Consider the following 23,250-nt stretch of genomic DNA (forward strand, 5'->3'; position numbering starts at 1 on the left):
CAGAGCTTCAGCAGAGATGCACTGAATTTAAAGGACAGATGTTCATCTACCCTCTGGAGATAGCTACACATGGCAGGCAGCAGGTCCACCGGCAAGCCCTTGGAGAATTTACTGGATAATGCAAACTGTTCTGCAAGATATCTGGATATATGCATGGAAAACCAAAAAAATTAAATTGCTGCTACAGAATACTGTTAAAAACACAGACAAAGGAGAGACCTGTCTTCTAAATGCTATAAATTTTACAGTATTTTTAACCAGATGTGATTAAAAAAAAAAAAAAAAAAATCAATGACAGAACTTGATTTTTTCATTTAAATTATGCTTTAAACAACAAAATATTTAAAAACATCTAAGAAACAATTTCCTTAAAAAAACATTTAAAATGAAATATGAATTTAACACAGGAAATGTCAGGGCCCAAACTTATTATAATCCTTCAAACATTTAAATAGCAAAAAAAAAAGTTGAATCCATAAGCAACCATCAAAAGCTCTGAGTTAAAGGCTGTGTGATCTTTAATACGGCGAAGGAATCTGTGGGATAACTAACTCCTGTGCTCAGGCTTTATAAGAGGGTCACAACAGATCATGTACTGCTGTTACAGCTGGTTCCAAGAACGAAGGCCACCATGGGGGGCTGTGCTGCTGGGTACAAAAGACTAGTCAAGTCATCACGGGTTGGGACCAAGCCCCTAGATTCTTGACTCCAAGAGACATCACCATTCATCTTATGAGGGTCATTCACTAAACTCATCTAAGCAGATTATTTCTGCTTAACAGTGTCTCCCCCTACTTACGTTCCGACTGACTCTGTTTTTGTAGACTAGTGTAGCAGTTTACACACCCAGATAATTTGTTTGTTTAAAGAAGATAAATAACGAGTCATTTTGTGCATGTAATTATATTATAGTCACTACTTTAATATAACTTCCTGACACTAATCATAAGTAAAGTTTATCTAGTCAATAAACAATAGAACTTTTGGCATCTTCTAATATATTAGTAATATATGGCTGATACAAATCAGAAAATATCAAGTTTTATAATTGTTTCAATAAATGCATACATTGATAGTGTACCTCCTGAATCAAACTTAGCATAAAGGCCCTATTTGCAAGTCTGTATGTTTTATAGATTAATGCCAACCAATGAGAATGTGCCTTGATTAAGAAAGTAACTGCAATACAAATGAAAGAATTGATTAAAACCAATTATTTAAAACAAGGACTTTCAATTTGTTTGTTTAAATTATCTTACGATAACTTAAAATCCACCCAAAAACCCTCTAGAATTTTTATTACATTTTTATTAGAGGAATTCCTAAGCAAGAAGCATTCACAGCAGTAACTAATCTTTTGGTGCTTTTGCTTCATAGGTTTTTAGTCCCTGTAACCTGCAGGTTTTGGCCATTTTTTGGCCAACTTCAGTCAATTGAGCTGTGAACTCAGATTTTCAGTGAATTGTGACATGACAAGGGTATACGGAGCCTCTTGGAACCAGCTGCCTCTGTGCAAGGTGTTTTCCTGTGGCTGTGCTTTGTTCAGTATTTTTCAGATTGCTAATTCTATACCCACTTTCCAAGGAAGGGAATAAAATCCTTCATGGAAACTGAATCGAGGCACATGGTGATGAGACTAAAAGCTGCCTGCAGAGCACTACAGACTGGGGAAAAGAGGGAGGAGGAGGAGAGATTTCTGAAGTGAATCCTAGCATCAAAAATAGAGATATCAACTCCCTATTTGTATTTTTGCCAATCTTGCTTTCCCACGTCAAGTATCTATTTCAATTCATTAGTTTCTCAGAAAGAAAGAGGAAAGGGTGATAAATTTGTAAGACATATGAAACAAGGGAAGGAATAGTAATGGACTGCCAATGTGAAGTACTTTTCTTTCTCTCCCTGTGCCCCTCAGGAGTACCCTATTCCCCCTTTGTGCCATCTACCTCTCACTGCAAACAAAACCCCATGCTTTACCCGGCGGTGTCTGAAGTTCCCCATTCCTATCAAGTGGTAGAACTGACTTGAGAATGCCAAGGCCTGAGATTCAGATTCCTTTAAAATCAAGCAACTGTTTTAAGACACGGGAAAATATGTATAATTTCTCCTCCTGATTTTCTTCCTCACAATATTTGACAGGAATCTTAAAGTTGTTAGAGCTGCTGAGCTACTGTTTTTAGCTTTGTCAAGGGTTATATCCTATTTCTCCTTTATACACCTAAATGTCATGTATGCAAGGCCCCCTCTACGGATTTTACATTTATGCTGTGATTAATATGTTAAATCATGGCATAAATGGGGAAGTGCTGTATCCAATTTAAAGGTGCCATAAAATGGGAAACAACCCATAAAAATGTTCCACATATAATACAGAACATTTTTATGGCTGGTCTGTATGTCACCTTATATTGAGAGTGAAACCAAGACTGAAAAATCAACTAATCAACCAACAATCAATTGACCCTAGTGCAGTCCAGCCCCAGGACTGACAATTAGTTGACTGCCAACCTCTGGTCCAAGGCTGATAACTGGAGGGGTTAAGGGGTGATGACACTTCTCCTATCGGACAGCTTAAATTTTGTACCTGGCAATTCTAGTTTGGCTGCTGGATATGGAGGATCAGAAGCTCCCAGTGGGAGGGAGCCCATAGGTTAAAAATCCCTAGGGGTGGGAGCTCCTTGACTCCCCCTGTAAAGCCCTGTGCCTAGCAGCCCAGCCACAGCTGATCGCATGTTCTGACAGCCCTGGATGAAGCTGACCCAGGACTGTCCAAGATTGGGGATGACACTCAGCTACTTGTTGGCCTCCATGAGGCTGTGGCACCTGGTGCCGAATTTGCCAGCACCTGGTGCTGAATTAGTATTCTGGACTCACCTGGCACTGGCAAGTAGTAATGGTACAATTAGGATCTGATCCTGAATCCCAAAATGGTGCCTCTTGCCATACACATGCGACACTGCAGAAGGCACAACTGTTGGGATTGGGAATCAGATTCCATCGTGCCACTAAATGAATGTGTGCCAGAAGACCAAAGCTTGTTTAGGCCTTCATACAAGCTTTAGATTTTACTTCCATTTGTGGCAGGTCTGTGTGCAACTGCCTGAAATAAAAAAAAGGAGGCAGTGGGGGTCGCCTGGTCATTATGGTTCTTGTCCATGTAGCAGAAGACCCAGATTCTATTCTAGGTCTCGCTTAAGTCTCAACAAAGTGCTTCAACCACCAAACCATGGGCTGCACATTACCCAGAGCACCCCTCATCCCTCTTCTTAAAGCTGGCCAGTTGGGCAGCAAGGGAAAAAGTACAAGAGACCAGGATGAGCAATCCAACAGGCATGATAGAAGGGTACCATTGTAGAAGGTAGGGAGGGGGCCCTGAGTTCCACATGCTTTGCTTGATCAGGATTTGACAGGACTGATTTCTCATACATTTGATGAAATATGTTACATCTGATATAGAGAAAAAACTTCAAGCAGAAGGCATTAAAACTATTATAGAAGACAGTTCCATCTCATTAGCATGGTAGTTTAATTGCCAAGTGCTTAAGGCAATTTGCAGACTAATGGGTGCATTTGAATTACCAAATTAACATTGCTATCTAGGGGTAGCAATTTCTGGAAATAAAGTGTGAAATAAAGGTGAAAAAGCTGACAAGCAGAATCCCTTCTGTGTGACAAAAGCATTTGAATATGGCTGCAGTAGCACAGAAGAAACCTTCCAACTTTAAAAGTATGCTTAGAGCACAATCCAAGAGAACATAAAAAGTCTGTACCACAATAAAGTGACCTGGTATCAGTGTGATTTCAACTGGTTTAAGTGAATCTATATATTTGTTTCAATAAAAATGTCTGAACCTTTGGTATGCTGAAGGAGAGGGTTAAACAAAGAAAACTAAGAGAAGTAATTATTATTCACTGATGCTGAGCCTTGCTGGTTTCTGGAATTTTTCAGGTTTCATGCCAGAGCCATTGTAAGAGTACATAACTCTAAATGCTTAGAAATTTCTAGCAGTTAGTGCCATGATGGAAATTATCCCAATTCTATAGAAAAGTCCCTTTATAGGTTAAAGGCAAAATTTGAAAACCAAGTTCAGTTCAGTGTCAAATTTGTTCAGTGGTGTCCATTCTTTTTTGGCTGTGCAACAATCCAGAAATGCCTTAATTCTATGTTCTCACTTACCATGTGTGAGCTCTGGGCAATTTATCAGGACTTCCCCATTGCTCTATTGTAAACAGCTGAGGACCATTTGAACCTGGACAAAAAGTAAAAACACACGAGGATAAACAGTGGATTTGTGATGGGGTTGCATAAATGCTAGAGCCAACAATTAAATGTTTGCACAAATTACAGGCTAGGTTCTCAGCTGATGCAAATTTGTGTAATTTCATTTCACTTGAAAGCTACACTAAAGCAGTGAAGGACTGAACTCTGCATTTGTAAATACTATGCGCTTGTTATTCCATACACCTGCAATGAATGTATTGAGTGCCAGAAATATGAATACAAATCACTGCTGCAAAAGTAACGTGTTTGTGTGTTTCCAACACGTGGAAGCACCACATGCACGTACTCTATACAGAAATAAAGTGATTTCTGCCAAGGACAAGCTGCATGTATGCACTGATGTCATTGTGGGACCAGAAATGCTTCTGACACACAGGCCTGACCTTGATTATCCCTTTACATTTCCTGTCAAGGAGGGTTTAAGAAGTCTCCATAGGTTTTCAAGAGCTAGGGACAAAAAAATTCAGTTTACTTGGGCTCAAAATCTCTTTCACAATTTCCCTGGCTCCCCTAATTTATAGGTTTTCCGACTGTCACCTGGGGCAAAATTCTGTTCCACCTCTTATGTGTTTAAGTGGACTTGGGCACCCAAGTGTTATTTTATGCCTCACTCAAGTCCCTGAAAATCTTGCTTAGGTCTCTAAAAATTAACGAATGTAAAAACTGCCATCTTACCCATATGGCCAGGTCACAAAAAAGCAGGGGGTGGGGGAAGGGACCCAACTACCTTTTGTAATAACAGTTTTTCAGGGACTCGGGTAGAGTGAAACAGGATTGCATGCAGGTCCCTAAGTCCATTTGAAGGGTGGAATAGAATCTGATCTCATCACATGCACCAATGGTCTCAATGTTTCAGAGAAAAGAGATTTTAGAGCTTAGACACACCTATGATCAATCCATTATTAACTCACCGTAAAGTTCAGCAAATCCATTCATAGGCACTCGTGATGTCCCCGTAACGAACTGCAGTAACCGGATACGTTTCTCAGCATCCATCAGTAACACAGCCTATTAACAAATATGTACAGTCACTATGCTTTTTTACTTCATGCCACAGGATGGGCTGTCATCAGCTAGATTTTTTTTTTTAACCAATTTTTATTTATATTGCAGGAACTTGACAACAGACTTCAAAAAGACAGAGCCATACAGTGTTTATGACCACAGCCATGAAACCAGGCTGTCTAGTCTTAGCCCGAAGAGACTTCTCTCAGTTGCCACTGTTAAAAAGAAAACGTCATACAGCTGTCTGCTGTGGTTTGGATGAACTGGCAGTCTTTTTGGTACAATCTGTACAAACTGCTACAGCACACCAAGTGGGTGAATTGCATCAGTAATCTTCCTAATGGAAGGAGATTACAGAAAAGCAAATGACTGAGATTCCTCAAAACTGAATAAAATAGTGGCTACTCTGTTCTACGATATTTGATTAGTTTCACTTAACAGACACGATATATTTGCTAGAGTCAGATAACAGAGCAGGAATCCAAAAGGGAAAAGAAAACCAAGTGGACACTGTATTTCAATGCCAAATTATTACCCATCTTACTGTTCTGAGGTGGTAGGCTTGTATCCGTCTATTATGGCTATTCTAACCCCTTGATATATAAAAAGGGCAAGAAAGCATCGACATGTTTTTGATCTGCTGCTTTTACCTATGACAAACATCTCCATGACATTTTCTAGAATCATAGTCCCAACTTTTTCATTCTTTATGCTCCTTCCAAGAAGGAGCTCACATTTAACGAAGCAGACACTGCTGCCTTCCTCATGAAATAGCCCAAGAAATACAAGTCCATCTTCCAGTAAGAAAATAAGTACAAATGAAGAATGAAATTTCAGGGCTGATCACACAAACTAAACTGATAGGTTAGACCCCCATGCTGGTACAGGCACAGGTTAACACAGGGCAGGAAACAAGATGGATCCCTTTCTCCTGTTCCTCAAAGAAGACATGCTCTTCTTTGAGGAAGCAAAAATTCTTTGAGGGGAGCAAAAATCCAGTAATATTAAGAAGTCACTGGCTAGCTGAAGTGTGCATCAGATGGATTTAAATTATGTGGAGAAAACTAGGAAGACAGAAGAGCTAGAAGAAACCCAGTTATGGTAGCAGAGAGTGAATCAGACTGACCTTCCCATGGCAAAATGGACTGTAGGTATAGAGGCATCAGTTAATGGGAAGAGGAAATAGCTCCTCTTCCATGAGGCAATGAAGAAATTTTACAAAAACTAAACACATATCATAGGGTTAAACAGTATGCACAAGGATACACTAGGCGTAGGATGTGGGTTGTTATGTAAGAACATAAACAAGCAAACCCAGCTGGGTTTAATGGCCATCGTTACATCTATATTTCTATGAACATCTGTAACCCTACAGAGACCTTACACCACAAGTCATTCAGCTAGAGACAGGCCTGAACCTAAACCCCAAATTCAAACTTCATGGCTTGTATTTAGATTTAATTTACTCTATCTACTAAGACATGCATCAATAGTAATTGGGAGCTTTTCATCATGGCTGTCCAGCTTGCATAAATGTTGTTCAGCACCCTCATTGAGGATAAAAACCTCAGACCTGACAGTACTGTATGCAGTATAATGCTGTACATTTGACTCTCAGAAATACGAGTATAATAAACAGAATGTGGTAAATGTATTACCTTCCAGAACCACTGGATTAAAGGATGGTTTGGACAGTATCCGTTCTTGTAGATCGTATGTTGTCTCCAGTCATTAACATCAACATCTCCAAGGCCACACATTAGTAACTATATATAGATGTAATTGTTAATAGAAAATAGTACAGTAAGGAAACCACTGTACCTATTCTAACCCTTCCCTCTGCTGTCTCCCCATTTTACACTGCTAAGCAATGGAAATACAAATGCAAAGAGAAGTCGTATTGTTTCCTCAATAGAGTTCTCAAAGTATTTTTATGCCCCTGTAGTGCAGAGGACACTATAATTAATATGGTTGCTCCACAGAGCACAGACTACATCTTTTATTGCATTTAACATAAAACCACACAAACTGCTAGCATAATAATGATGGCACTGGGTCAACAAGCTATTTAAATTCAGATGCTTTAAAGGTATGCACATACTTAGGCATCTCACTTAATCAGGGAGTATATATTTTTTTCAATTCAATGAAAAGCACTTCCCTAACCTCCAGTCATTGTTATATGAAAAAGAGATTCCTTAGACTAAATAACTAGAAAGAAAACCTTCCCACTCCTTACTAATTAGTGTATCAGCCCTGCCCCACCCCTCCCAGTATGTACTTCTAGACCTGCGGTGGGCAATTACATCAGCTGGCAGGCCCCTTAACGAGTTTTGATGAGCTGTCAAAGGCCGCACAAAAAATCTTTCAAAAGATATTTCAACAAATTATAGGTAAGAAACAAATCATATACTAAAAATCGAACATCTACTATAACATATTTTAATTTTATTGCAAAAAAGATTTTTTTGTCCTGATTTAGATTTGAGTAGTGTATATAGAAGCAATTGCATAATAGCTCAAAATACAGTCTTATTCGCATATATTGTGTCTGGGGAGGCTGAGGGGTTGTGAGAGGGGTGGGTGTGCATTTGCGGTGCTGCCTGTGTGCTAGGTTCCAGGAGCTGGCTGGGGAGTGGGGGGGAGGGGCGATGGAGGGCAGCGGGTATGTGCAGCAGAGGTCATGGGGACAGTGCAGTACAGGTGATGTCTGTCCCCACCCTGCCACCCATGGATGCCCCTATGGCATTTTGCATATGGCTGAGCCCCACCTGCTCCTTCCTGGGGCAGCCCACACTGCCTTCCACCCACCCAGTGCAATGAGTAGACAGCTCCAGCCAGCCAAGTGAGTGGAAGGCAGCCAGGAGCTGGAGCCCCATGTGCTGGGGCAGAAGCTGCCCAGCTGCAGCTTCCCCAGTGCCCGGCTGGGCACATGATGCCCAGCACACATCCCCACAGCCACCACTGCTTCCTTGTGCTACCTTCTGCCTGGAGTGCTACAGCAGGAGCAAGAGGAGGAGAAGCTGCTGGAGATGGGGCGAGCCAACCATCATCCGGGCAGCTGCTGCAGTAGTGGGAGCAGCCCTGCTGGAAAGCTGTGAGCACTGGCTGGGGCCATCAGTGGGTGTGGGGTGGGCATGCGGCACACACTGACTTAGGTGGGAGCACAGCCCCATGCAGAGCGCTGTGGGCCAGGTGCAATCAATTGGTCGGCCAGTTCCAGCCCACAGGCCGCATTTCGCCCACCCATTTTCAACTGTTCAGTCCAGAATGGAGAATATCTAAGAATAATGAGAAGTGCTGATCTTCTGTCTCCAAGTCATCTGAAAATACTAACCTCCAGCTCATTTTCATCAAAAATTTTAATCAAATCAGTAGGTAGGAGTTCTGTGAATCCCTGAAAGGAAGAAAAAACAAAACTCAGTATTTTCTTAGTGATAGATTTAACATTATCTAATGTTTATTTGGCTGATAATATTTAATTTCTGAGTAATCTTCCTCAAGATTAACATACATTCCTATACCAGAGGATTTTTAAACCAACAGATGCATGGGGGAATAGAATTTTTGTCTTCTCCCAACAGCTTTAACTACTATGTGGACTGCATAAAAGACAAACCAGGAAATTATTCTGATGAGTAAATTATTGGGCAGGAGCAGGAACCAGTTGAAACCAATTTGGTGTTCTGTTAATTAGTGACTATTGCAATATCAAAGACGCCAGAGCCTGAAAAAATGTGTGGCAGCAGACGGAGCTGCAGTGAAATTTGAAATACTCAAGGGAGTATCAAAATGTAGGATCTGTGGATTGCTGTGTTCCAGGATCCATGATTGCAAGGAAAGCAGTGGGGCACACAAGTATTTATGGCTGGCAGCAGCAGAAGGGAAGGGCATTGAGAACAGAGAATGGCTGAGGGTCCCTCAGGAGAGAGGCAGCATTAGAAATCTATCATTTAGAAGTCTGGGATTACTTAATTTCAAAGACGTTACTTAAATTTCAAAGAAGGGGGTGTAATGCTGGAGAACAAAAAACTCTAAAAATGTTTCCATGATTTTACTAACTTTTCTAAGCATTAAGTACTTTTGTGATCATGCCAAATCTCTCAATCCTAAATCTAATGCTTGAAAAATTCCACACAAAGAAGAATCTGGTCCAATCAAAATCAATATCTATGAACTAAAAATATCATTTGGAAGATAGCAGCAGCTAATGAAACTTACCTCCAAAAACGCATTCATTTGTTTCTGAACTCTGTTTACAAACCTCCACTGGATGACTAAGCTACAGTAGAGAAACAAAAACACTTCCATTAGAAGATAAAACAGAACATACAGATAGTTTAACTACTCTATTGAAGCTGTAAACGAGAAGCTGGAAACACTGCAAACACTGCTATAAAAGTAGCAGAGCATATAAAAGGAAAAAAATCTAATTCATGCTGCTGTTTTGAAACCTGCTGAGCACATGGTTATGTTTGTTAATTACTCAGATGTTCTCTGGGAGGAAAATACGATGGTTCAAACACACTGGTGAGAATAAAAAAAGTAATTCCAGTGAATATCTTTTCAATTTAGAATTTGACAATAAATGTTTTGCACATATGCTTAAAACTTTTTAGATATGACCTTTTCACATCATTAAAAGGTTTTCAGTACAAGTACAGAGATGACACAAAATTAATCTTTTTGTTCCTATGGAGATTAAATTTGAAGTAGAACAAGATAAAACAGCCGGGTCTCTGATTAAAATAGCTTACAGTCTCTATGACTAACATCTTAAAAAAACAGAGACCTAAAGTTAGCCTTCTAGTTTCATATCTACCTTTATTTTAGTAATCTAAATAAGCATTCTCTTTTCCAAATAACCTAACATCTAGCAGTTTCTAATGAATGGAGTGGAAGTGTACAATTACTTCTTGTATTTAAATATGGGCTCAGGAATTTAAATGTAAAGGCCTATTGCTTGAAGACTTAGCTTCTATGTTTATATATGCAGCTCCACACTGACATTATGAAAGTTATTCCACTCATTCAGTTTAAAGCAGAAATTATTAAAGATAACTTTAGGCTGCATTTCCATTGATTGGTTTTAACCAATGAAAACTATAGAGGCCAGGGCAAGAACTCAGCATGTCCTTCTTCTAAGTCAACTGTCCTAAACCCCAGACCAGGGATGGGCAAAATACGGCCTGTGGGCTGGATCTGGCCCAAGTGACTGGATCCGGCCTGTGGCAGCCCTGCAACGCATCGCATAAGGCTAAGCCCAACCTGCTCCTGCCAGGGCAGCGTGCACTGTGCTCCTGCCCGTGCCTGCCGGCCCAGGCCCTGACTAGCATGTGCAGTTTCTGGCAGGGCCGTTCCCGTGTGACTGCAGCTAGCCAGGTGTTGCTCTGCCTCCCTTGCCTCCGGCAGAAGACACTCAGCTGAAGCTTCCCCTCCTTCCTGCCTGCCTGCCTGTCTGGAGTAGCGCAGAAGGGCAGGAGTGGCAGAAGCCGCTGCTGAAAGCATGGGGCATGGAGCAGCACCCAACTGGCTGTAGCTACACTAGGAACAGCCCTGCTCGAAGCTGTGCACACTGGTCGGGGCCTGGACCAACAGGGCTCTTCTGCTCCCCTCGCCTGCAGCTGTGGCTCCAGGAGGAGGAGCTGCTGCTGGAGGTGAGGGGAGCAGAACAGCCCCACTGGCCTGGGCCCTGGCCAGCGCACGCAGCTTCCAGCAGGGCTGTTCCCTGTCCAGCTGCAGCCAGCTGGGTGCTGCTGTGCTCCTCACACCTCCAGTAGTGGCTCTTCCTCCTGCACTGCTTTGGGTGGGTAGAGCGTGACGTGTCAGCCAGGTGGCTCCTGCTGGAAATGAGTGGAGCAGAATAGCACCCGGCCAGCTGCAGCCACACCGGGAACAGCCCTGCCAGAAGGTGTGCACTGGCTGGGGCCAGGCTGGCAGGCATAGGGTAGAGGAGTGTGGTGCAGGCTGCCTGGGCAGGGCTTGGCCCCATGTGGAGCACCACAGGGGGCAGCCGCAGAATGCATGCCCAGGCGATCTCTGCTTCATGCACCCCCTGGCTGGCTCCCAGTACCTAGCACCCAAGCAGTTCCCCCCCCCAACATACATGCACACCCCTCCCCCCACATGGCAGGGTGTGCAGGGAGGGGACTGCAGTTCAGCCTGTACCCAGGCCCTAAGCTGTCACTTTTCTGACTTGGCCCCATGATCTCAGCCTTGCCCACCCCTCCTGCTTCCAAACACTATTCCCCAACCACACAAAGCCCCATAGGGAGTTTTAGTGAGTTGTTATGCAGAGGAAGGATAGGGATGCTGATCTAGCCTGTGACAACTCATCAAAACAACCTATGTGGCCCTCGAGTCCCAAATAATTGCCCACCCTGGCACTAGACCATAAAGGCAGATATCCTCTGGCTTTCTCTCATCCCATAGCTACAGATGTATGCACCCTTTTGCTGTCCTCCTGATTCCATGACTCTTAAATTCTGCCGTGTGCTGCCCCTACACTGCATGCTGCCCCTGCACCTGGACAGGGAAGAGGCTAGCCAGGGATCAGTTTCCCAGATGGCTGTCAGGTGCTGGCTCAGCTGGCAGCCATGCAGCCAGAGGCTGGAGCTCCCCTTGGTGGCCACACGGGCACATGGCAGGACTGCAAGGACCTGGGACTAACTTTAGTCCCAAGTCCCTTCCTGTGTAGACACCTGCCAAAAATCACTTAATGCACATTAAATTTAATCGCACTTAAATGTAGATGTGTACATAGTGTGTGTGTGTTTATGTCAATGTTTTTAGTTACATACATATACATATGAGTATGAGTGAGTGCAAGTACAAGTACGCACCAACTTGAGTACTGGTAGTGGAGGGGGGTGGAAAATCCCTCAAATTTTTATGTGAAGTTTTGTTTTTGTTTTTTTAAGATATGCTAACTACATATTGTGAGAATACAACCAAATATGATGTTATTGTTTAGATCTAGACCTGTTTCTGGTTTGGATTTTATATGAGTAACTAAACTACCCAGAATAGATAGTGACCCAAGTCTTGACTGTTTGGTCTGCCAAAATATCAAAAAGAAAACTAGCAGTATGGAGTTCATTAGCCTTAGGTATAATCTGTAGAATGATTTAGAATACTAAAATTCAAACAAGCAAAGAACCAGCTCTCAGAATATTGTTGTTAACAAAAAGAATTCTTCTCACTGACAATCTGTTTCCAACAGAATTTATATTACACAGTATAGTGCTTATACATTAAAACCCTTTTCTGGTCTGTTAGATTTTGAAAGGAATGCCATAAGTACATACGTACTCTATATATTCCCGTTTGTTCTCATTTGTTACCATGATGTCTGATCCATTAGGCTTCAAGTCAACTTGATAAGTCTATTTCAAAAGAAAAAAAAACAAAACAGGAAATTATTTCCAGAAATATTCCACACAATATATTATCTTTAGGCAGAGTGCTAGAAGTTGACCAAAAGATATTTTTTACGTAAGTATCTATTCAACTACTTCCTTTAATTAAAAACCCCTCTCTTCCCCCCTTTCCCTGGTTTTGATTTTCTACTAAAAATGGCAAATTACTTAATAATGCATTGAGATGTTTCATATTTAAAGACAGTGTCACTGAGGACAACTTCTGTATGATTTAAGAGCTTGAATTATATACCATATTTCAGTAGCAAATGAGCAGACGAGGCTACATTTTGTGTTTACTATTTGAGCTAGTAAAGAATTAAATTAATGAAATTCAGTAAGAAATAGTTTATTGAGTAAAGAACACAGATTGGCTGTGTAATGAATCCTGGATTACTCCCCCCACCCCCAGACATATCCCAAGACATTAAATGATGATTGGACTGTTCTACCAACTTTACAATATCAGCTCAACTAGCAGGGGAAGGATTTTCCTGTGTACAGTCACCAGTAGGTTCACTGGCAGATGCACCTGGACTGGTCTACTAATGTTAATGACAGACTCACACTGGATACCAAGTAATGTAAAGGTGGCACCACTGCCTTCATCTTTCTTGAACTGCACCAAACTCTGCTTCATACAAATCTGCACACAATTTAATTTTGGATTTAGTAACGAAATATTAAGTTGGCTGCACTTTTTGACTACTGCTGACCATCCTTTTCCAAAGATAAACCCAATGCAAATATTCAGAGAGCAGGTTAATAAGGTTGCAGACACTGAAGCCTAGATTGTTCTCCTCTCTTCTCCAAGCCCAAATGATCCCCTTTATCCTGAAGAGATGTTACTGATTTCTATGGCCCAATTTCTCCTTATTCAGATCGCTTGTGGGGGCACATTTCACATGTTTGGGGTCAGTGCAGAGGTCGATGATGCACATCATCCCCTCATGTGCCCTGTGGATCTAATGAGACACTGTTTTTTCCACCAAATATGTGTAGTCCCTTATTAGGGTATTGCTAGGCACAGAGCCTATCCCCTATTATTAAGCAGAGCTGAAATTCACTTCTGAATTCTCCCCCAAAAGATTTTACACTGAAAGGCTAAATAAAAGAAATAGTCAGAACACTATTTATGTGGGTGACAAAAAAAGTACTGCAGGTTAGACCAGTGGTGCTCAACCTCCAGAGCATGGGGCTCCCCAACATGGCAATTAATGTTGCCAAATTTCCAAGCCTCATGGGGCAGGTGACAAGGCCCCATAATCAGGTCTGGGGAAGCACCTGCAGACCCAGGGCAATGGGCCTGATCTGCCACGTGCAAGGCTGTAGCTGGGATGGCAGACCTGATCTGGTATTCATGGGGCTGGGGCTGGAACCAAGACCAGGAGCTTTAAGTCTTATTCAGCTCACTGGGACTAGGACCACATGCTGACCCTATTGGAGCCAAGTACGTGGGGGCCCTGAGGGCCCTGGTCCCCCTCAGGAAGAGGGCAGGATGACCACCTGTCCTTAACTGGGCAGGACAGCACTGAAACACGAACAACAAGTCCCCATCCCAAGCTGCATGACTTCAGGACAGCATTTATCCCAGATTGCCAGTATCATGCAGGGATCCAGATTTTCCATTCACTGCAAAAAAAAGTGGGAAATGGTGGGTTTCCCAAGGGGCTCCAGAGAGTAGGATGCAGGCAGTGTTTTGAGTGTATGTCCACACACATGCATGTGGCCAGGAATACAGCTGCAGGCAGCAGTGGACAGCAGTTTCCCCAGCTGCCTGCAAGGTAAGTCTAGGAGGGGAGAGAGCAGGGAGCAGGACAGATTGAGGCCCCCACAGTGAGGAAGGGGCTGGGCCTGGGGGCACTGCCCAGCCAGGGTGGTGCATGGGGCCCAGGGCTGGGATGAGGAGTGGGACAGAGCCACAAGTGGTTCATCCAGGGGTGGAGGTAGCTCCCTGCTGCTGCACACACTCCCAGGAAGCAGGGCACAGGAGGGCTGCTTTGGGATGGGCAGGGGGTACCTTGCACCTTGGCTAGCATGGGGCTTCTTGGGGGAGGGCAGCATGGTTAGGAGCCCCAAGCCTGAAACAGGCACCCTGCATCTGTCCCACCCCCCAGCTCTGCTGAACTCTGCTCCAGAGGTGTTGCAGGTGGGGTGGGGCAGAGGAAGAGGCATCATCTTAGGGCCCCCTACCCTGTAAAAATAAAAGTCAGTAGTTGGCACCTATGGTGACCCCATGCTGGGTCAGACCCATGGACCTATCCTGTGTGCTGGATCCAGCCCACAGACCGACCCTGCACCCTAGAGACACCCTACAGCTTGCAACCTAGAGCAGTTGGGGACCACTGGGTTAGATGAAGTGGGGGACAACCATCAGAAGTGTTAGACAAATGTCTTGAGGAGTTAGAAAGAAAAACTAGAACACAAACCATCCTGAAACTGATATGCCAAAGAGACAAGAACATGATAAATACTGCTGTTAAAATAAATTGCTAGCTACATAATGTTTCTGCTGATAGCACAGTTCTAGAGCTGCTGAAGAGAACCCCCCCCACAAGCCACTCATTTCCCCACTCATTAGCAGATACTTTATCACTAGAAATGATTAAGGTTTTACAGTAAACTACAACCAATGGTCTAAGAGAAGGACATTAATTGACAAAATTCAACAAAAACTATATGGGATGGGCACCCCACACACCATAAAATGAGTATCTTTTCACTGACGAACAGAGTAGGTGATGGAACCCAGAGAGAAGAGGCATGAAACAACATGCTCCAGAGAAGCAACTGCAGAGGAAAAAGTAACCGAAGTATTTCTCCACATGCCTTAGGAAAATATTTATTGAACATTCCTGAACAACCCTCAGGAATAGGCAAAACAGCAGCAAGCCTGCAGAGAATCCTTCAGAAGCATTACTTTAAACACAGGTCATGCTGTGATTAGGTATTTAATCATACTGCAGACATAATAAGACCTAATTAACTCATTCTAGTGCAGGATATATGTGATTGGACTGTTTTTGATCCAGAAGGGAGACAAGGACAGGCACGCACTGTTTGCCTTCAGGTGTAACTAAACTTGGCTACCTTCTACCTTGAAGTCTTAAAGAGTGAGCTGTAGTGGAGCCCAGACCTGGTTCAGTAAAGCTGTTGACTTCCCTATTATACATATCTTAGCGTTTTCATTTCAAGGGTTCCTAGTCGCTAGGGAAATAATTCACTAATTGCCTATTAAAATGGAGCTGAGGAAAGAGGTGATAAAAATCTATCAATAATGTACAGCACTCAGAGCAGACAGATTCCCAGCTGTGCAGTACCCTGAAGGTCAAAAAAAGACAACAAAAGGCAAACCACAAACCAGCTACCCTGTCAAGAGCATGTGGGATAATGATATTTAGGTCACAGATGCAAATAATGGCATGCAAGAAGAGGGGGGGGTGAGTTTTTGTTGCCTGTGCCTCTCCTGTCATCAGAAACTATGCAGCATTTAGGCAACGGCAAGTAATATCTTTGTCATTAAGAGTTGTGAACATGGCATAAACACAGGTCTTTTCTTTTCCTATTTTTAAAGAACCTGTTAGGCTCTTTGCATCTTCAAAATAGCTACTGTGTAATTCCTTCCTACATTCCTAACAAATGAGAATCATTTGTAATAGTTGCCAAAATCCTTCATTAAAGAAGAAATTAGAATAAGAATAGGCTAGTGGGCAACCTACACACAACCTCAATTCTGCAATGTTCTGTAGCTGACCTGTGCAACGACAGTGATATAGGTGTCCTCGGGGGAGGAAAAAAAAGTATGCCAAAAGACTATTACCTCCCCACAGGAGAGAGAACTAACATTATGGAGCTAACTGTAAATATAGCATTTCCTAACTTTCTAACGTTTGACTTAGCAACCTAAATGACTTCCTTTTAACATACTTGTAGGTCTTCTCTTGAAGAAAAAGGTAAAATTCTAATACTGTCAACTAAAGACTCAGCTGCCATATATTATCAGCATCATGCAACCAGAAGAATAGATGAATGCTGAATGTGAAAGCAGCATTTTCCCTTTTCTATCACAATGAAATGACTATAGTCAGATAAATCTGAGATAGTTTTGTTGGGCATCTAGTCTTTCTAACAGGAGGTCTGGTCTTAGTCCAGCTCCTGAGACACACAGAGAGATCAGTATTAGAGCTAGTACACCTCAGCTGAGAGGTACTGAATGGGTTTATATGAAGTCTATTATTCCCTAATTGGGTACCTTAAGATTGAGTGGCAGCACACCCAGAATATAGCATTGGAAGCTGTGTTGCCACTAAAAACTGAAGTTTTTATTTGACAAGAGAAACAACAGAACAGAGTCACTAGTATACCACGTTACCAAAAACAAATATGGAAAAAAGCACATTTTTGGATAGATGATCTGAAGAAATATTGTAAATAGCATCTAAACATTTCTTCAATGGATTCATTTAGAAAACAGTTTTTCCTTTACAGAAGGTGAAGAGAAAACAACTCAACATGCAAAACACATATATGGGCAATGCCACCTTTTACAGAATTCTTATACATGTACAATTTACGTAATCATTCACCAGTTTTGATATCCTGAATATGGCAAAAGCCATGCAGAAGAAGTCATATTACATTTTTTTGCATCCAGTACAATATGATAACGAAATTCCCAATGAGAGTGATACTGAGAAGCAAGGAAGCTAAGTTATACACATAATAAATCAGCCTAGTCTCAAACTGTGGCCTGCTGCCTACTAGTGCTACACAAAGCATTTCCACATAATCTGCAACAAGAAAAGACACACGTCCTAGACCAGCCTAGTAGTGTAGGGAGGCAGCTGGGCAGCCAGGGCACAGGGACAGCAGCCACTCTTTTTTGCCCTATTTGGCCTGCTCTAGTTATGCCACTGTGCTTGCATCTAATTTCTAGTCTTCTCACAGTGTGTGCTGATAGTCCCATTGACTATTCAATGGGAATTTTGCTGCATAAAAAAACAGAACCTGTCATTTTTTTTTCAGTTAGAAGTATCAAGCCAAGATCAAATTTGCTGATGACATCAAAAGTAGGGGTAATAAGCATGTTTTGAAAGAGCGGTGGGATGCAGAGACAGTAATGAAACCAACCTGCGAAGTCATCTACAGTCAGAACAGATGGCTGAAGACAATAAAAAGAAATTGTCTCTGCATAAAAATAGCCTTACTACTAAAGGAACAGAAATGACACCAAAGTGACCTAGAGTCAGAGATGACTACAGATGAAATGAGATTCATTATGAATAATATCCTATACCTAAAGGGAGGTAAATTAGACAAAAATGAAGCTCCACCCATCATGTTACTTTTCAGCTTATTGTTTAATGCTCTCCTTATGTTTTTAGAAAATGAAACAGTAGAAGTTGCAGTAGTGAGAGTAGTACTAGATAAAAACTAGGTCAAAGCATTCCCAAAACTTCCAGAGTGTGTGTGTGTGTGTGTGTGTGTGTGTGTTACACACACAAAGTATATTTGCAAAGAATTATAAACGTTACTAGACAAAATGTGGGATGTTTGCGTCATTTAAAAAGATGTAGCTGCCTGCACACATTTGTGAAATATCTAAACTCCATAGCTAGTTAAAATCAACAGTAATAGGGAGGAAAAAAGTTACCAGCTGAGGCAGATTTACTAGTAAAGATCACATGCATTTAATTTCCCACCCTCATGGAGAAAACTCAAAGCCTGTATCTGCACACAAAGCTTCTATATGCAACACCTGGCCAAGGACCACCTCAGAGCACCTCCATTCAAAAACTGGTCTATACCCATGAAGTATGCTTTGATAAAATAAGATCAGCGATTTTCAGGGGCCAACTGATAACACTGAGACAAACTATAATAGCTTGAGGCAACAGTTTTTGACCTTTTGGCCCTGCAAGCCAGATGAGTGGTGTGGGAATGGTCCATGGGTCAGACTCTGCCCCCTGCATCAGAATCATGCTCCATGCTGCCTCAGCGGGCCCCAACACAGTGATTCAGGTCTGAGGCCCCATACCACCCCAGCCACCAGGATCAGGTGCAGGGCCCTGAACCACCCTGCCCCTGTGTGCTGGGATCAGGCCATACTGCCCCACCCAGCCCCCACATACTGGGATCAAACTGCACTGCCCCCATCTGGGCCTGCACACCCAATCTAGTATGCAGGGCCACACAATCTGGCCCATGGGGCTCTGCATGGGTGTGGAAATTTTGCAGCAGCGGAGTGGTGCCACTGCTCCTCCACTGCAGGGAGCACCACAGTACCAGCGACTGGACCTGCCCTGCAGGCCAGGGGTTGAGCATCTCTGGTTTAAGGATATGTTGCTGCACCAGAAAACTGAAGAGCAACTTCTATTGATGAGCTGTACTTTACTTATTTCTCTTTAGTCTTATCTGACTGCTAAATGCATGTCAAGGTGTTACACCTGTGGTTTGCAAGAGACTTATTGGATACAAAGTCTCTTTCTGTGCTATCTGCCTAATGAATGTGCTAACCAAAGCACAATGTCTGACTTTTAATTCCACCCTTTAATTCTCCTTTCCTGAACCACCTTGGACTTAACATTACAGAGAAATGTTTACGGTTCTACCAGAACCATAAAGCATAGACTTTCTCCTTTTCTTTACAACCCTGAATGTCCCAGATAGAGGCCATATTTTTCTAAGACAAGTACTGCACAACACTTTGTTCAGTAGCAGCCAACATCAGAATTTAATCTGCTGGGAGGGCTGATGCTTTGGGATGAGAAGCACCTCTCACCACTGGCCTTCTCTAGCTCTCCTATAATTTTAGTTAGCCTAGGAAGAAAGAAAGACTACAATTTGAACCCTGCATATGAATAGACATTATTAATACATGTCTTAAATGCTATTTAAATTACCCATTGTGAAAATATTAGTGGTTGGAGGTGGTTGGGAGGGAGGAGGAAAACACCATTCTGAAATCACATTAATGATAATTTCTGATAACCCATACATACCTGTCCAAAGTTTTCCTCATCTATACAAAACATGAGATCCAGCTCTGTTGGGTCATTTTCCAGGATCCATTTCAAGGAATTGTAATATTCACTATCCTATAGCAACAGCATAGGTTAGTTAAGCAGTTTTTGAGAATAAAAATATTATATTTATAGACTATTAGAATCTAGTTTCAAGCAAGAAATAAAAATAAACCTAAAAATCAAGTCTCTAGAAATAAGGAAAACAGACTGATATCCATAAAATCTTCCCTTGGATTTTGGTTTAATATAGTCGAGATCAGACAACTTGCATTATTAATTTACATTATACCAATCTGGAATACTATGTTTTTTTCATATATGTGCCTTAATTTGTTCACGATTATGTTAGTCACACAAAAAATACCTCAAATTAGAAAAGTATAAAAGCTTGATAGTATTTCCTACTTCTAGACCAAGCTTCATATTATACATAACAAAGATCACCACTGTATTAAAGCTGATAGTTCTATTAAATTGTTTATAATTAAAGTGATGAAACCTTAAAAAAGTTCAACCACAACAAGATCCCATGTATTTTTCTGGAAGGCTCATATTATAACATTTGTCCTTGCGGAACAAGCCAAAAGGAAAAATGGAAAACCTCACCTGTAAATGTGACCACAAATTTTAAAGTTAAGAACAAGAGCCAAGAGACCAAATGCAAAGTTTTCATTTAAAATAAGATCAGAATAGGATTTATGCATGTGTCCTTAATGCAAGAACTAGCCAGCTAAAGCCTAGTGATTGTGACAAAGATGATGGTAGAAGAAGCAGAGGTCAAGCCGGTTAAGCACATTTTTAAAGCAATGCTTTCATTGCAATGTGCCAGTGATTGAAAAATAGCAATGACACTTGAGATCAAAAATCAATTGTGTCCAGCTCTTTTCCACTGAACAAACCGTCAAGAAAATCAGAAGAGCCGTTGCAGAGCTAACAGCTAATCGGGAGAGTTGGTATTGCATCTAATTTCAGGAAGAGCAATAGCTTAGGACAGGGGGTGTCAACCAGGGGCACACATACCCTCAGGGATACTTGAGAAGGCCCTAGGGGGTATGCATGAGCGGGTGGGGACAAATGCACCACCCCACACTGCCACCGCCTATCCGGCCAGACACGGGGGAAGCTTGCACACGGCGGCTGCTGCCATTCCGTGTTTGGCCACATGCCCCCCAGGCTCCACATCTGGCCGCCAGGGCTACACTGATCCAAAAAGGCTGAAAGCCCCTAGGTTAGGATGATTTTTCGCCACCCCAAGATAGATCTCAGAATAGATCTGTAAGATGCAGGAAAGATACTGAACAGTGGTTATGATGGGAGAATTAGAAAGAACCCAAAAAATTAGAAGGAGACAGGAATAATATCAGCACGCTGCCTTAATTGAGACCACAACTTCATGGACATCACGTAACTAGTTATTAGTTATATTTAATATTTAGAATTTTTCAACCATGATACATATTATGTCTAGGCTGGGGGCGGAAAGTGATATTACATCTCAAAGGCTCCTTTACTTTGCAATGTGAACTCCTGTTCTATGAATAAATGCTAGCCAAATTAGCATTAGGCAGTATCAGTGAGCCTATAACTATTGAGAAAAAAATCTCTTTTCCCTTAGAAGGGCGAAGTACTGAAGAGCCTGACACCACTTCATGGGCAGGTGAGGAACTGGGGGGACTGATAAATGCACAAAGGAAGGATCAGAGGCATAAATAAAAACAATACTTATATTACAGGCACTGAGTCTGTCGAGTAGAAAATTATCCAGCAGATGACTACCTTTTTCATCCTCCACAACTATGACTGACTTTTCTGCTTTCTTCAGAAAGACTAGGTCAATTTAGCAAACCAAAACTTATCCTCCCCTCCAATATCAGAGCTGCTTAGCTGTAGAACATACCACTTGTCAGTGGTTCTACTAATAGTGGGAAGAGAAGCGACATAGTAGAAAATGTAAAGCATAGTACACTATCTCATATTGTTTTCCCTTACTGACTTATTTCCCACCTCCCCATTTTAAGTGTGCTACTCTAATAATCAGTACTGTGGCAGACATAAATGACTACTTGATTTAAAAGAGACAGGTGTGGTTCCCAAATTCTCACAGCTCTAAGCTTGTTTGTCATTACACAATTTTTACTGGAAGTATTAGCTTTTATAATTTCCCCAGAGAAGAATTTCACATCATTGACAATAGTAATAAGATTTAAATGTTCACTTACCACTGATTCCATGTCTTTCAGAGTTATTGGTTTCCCCAGCATCATCTTATAAAAAGGCCTGATGAAAAAGCCTAAAAAATGAATCAGAGAATGCAAGTAGAAGTACCTAGCTTTAATTTTAAATTGTACGTTTCCGGTTTTTTAATATCTTTTATTGCTATAGCAAAGCAGTTTTTACACCTTCAAAAGAAATAATATGGATAGACACATAGAAGTAAAAATACCACATTGATCTCAGAGTAGTAAGTGTAAAACAGAAAGCATTATAAGCAGCAATCACTGATGTGTAAAGTGTATTCCAGTAGTAATAGTAGAGACAGGGTATTTCTAGGGGATTAACAACCTGCAAAGAGACCGACACCCTGAAATTTAGGAAAGGACCATTAACTGTAGCTACTCATTACAATTCCTAGGAAGCATCTTGTGCCAAGGTTACTGTCCTCATTACAAGTGATCACTACTCGCAGTTCTCCACATACTCAATGCACCCATAACTCAGAATCCATCTATCCACTGTCATTCCTATAGAGCGTTTTAAAGAAAATGAGTATAAATGGCACTAGCACTGTTCACTGCACACAAAATCAACATTCCTGTATGATGCACTGCAGTACTTTTAGGATATCATTTAGGAATGTTTCCTTATGATTTTCTAAAATGATAAACTCAGTCTCATGGACAAGAGATGAGTACAAAATCCACCACCACTTTTTGCATGCCGGGTCAAGGTATAGATTTTTCAGGCTTAAGCACACTGTGGTAATATTGCTGGTTTTGCCAATGGTAAAGAAATTTCCTTCTCTTAGTACAGTTCAAGTTAACATCTTTTTCTCATCTTTTCTCTAAGCACAGCACCAAAGGCCCAGTTTTTCAGCCTATTGCAACAGCTTCTACTTAGGCCTGTGCGAAACAGCTAGTATTTGCTTTGGATTCAGCCGATTCAGGGGACAGCGATTTGAACCACTGTCCCGAATCCATTTCGAGATTCGGCTGCTGCCGAATCTCCGAATTGCCCAGGCTCATTCCCCACCTGCTCTCCCAGCCCAGCAATGGCTGCCCCACCTGCCCCAGCGCCTAGCACTTTGGGGGGGGAAAAAAAAAAGCCCAGACTCACCAGGTGCTGCCAGGCGGAGGGCAATCCCTGCTGCCCCCCACTGCCCCATGCTGCATAGGGGAGCTCTACATGGGCCCCCCAAAGCCCTGAGGCTGCTGCAGGAGCTGGTGAGTGGGAGCTTTTTTTTAAAGCACTGGGAGCTGGGGCAGGTGGAACCAGCCATGGGTTGGGGGGCTTGGGGAGGGGAAGG

The 23,250-nt window shown here is 42.1% G+C and overlaps 1 protein-coding gene across 4 annotated transcripts in view; it reads right to left on the reverse strand.

The window, feature by feature from the left end:
* Positions 1 to 23,250, reverse strand: part of NEDD4L (neural precursor cell expressed, developmentally down-regulated 4-like, E3 ubiquitin protein ligase) — a 259,010-nt gene that overhangs the window by 2,048 nt on the left and 233,712 nt on the right. For all 4 annotated transcript variants that reach the window (XM_019531744.1, XM_019531743.1, XM_019531740.1 and 1 more), the window contains 8 exons: positions 21,947 to 22,017; positions 19,704 to 19,799; positions 12,596 to 12,669; positions 9,506 to 9,566; positions 8,622 to 8,681; positions 6,943 to 7,050; positions 5,191 to 5,287; positions 4,175 to 4,247 (listed from right to left, as the gene is read on the reverse strand). In XM_019531744.1, coding sequence (XP_019387289.1) covers positions 4,175 to 4,247; positions 5,191 to 5,287; positions 6,943 to 7,050; positions 8,622 to 8,681; positions 9,506 to 9,566; positions 12,596 to 12,669; positions 19,704 to 19,799; positions 21,947 to 22,017 — 640 coding nt within the window. The remainder of the gene's footprint in view (positions 1 to 4,174; positions 4,248 to 5,190; positions 5,288 to 6,942; positions 7,051 to 8,621; positions 8,682 to 9,505; positions 9,567 to 12,595; positions 12,670 to 19,703; positions 19,800 to 21,946; positions 22,018 to 23,250) is intronic.

Source organism: Crocodylus porosus, unplaced genomic scaffold (assembly GCF_001723895.1).
Source record: "Crocodylus porosus isolate Cpor-Errol unplaced genomic scaffold, CroPor_comp1, whole genome shotgun sequence".
Classification (NCBI taxonomy): Eukaryota; Metazoa; Chordata; order Crocodylia; family Crocodylidae; genus Crocodylus; species Crocodylus porosus.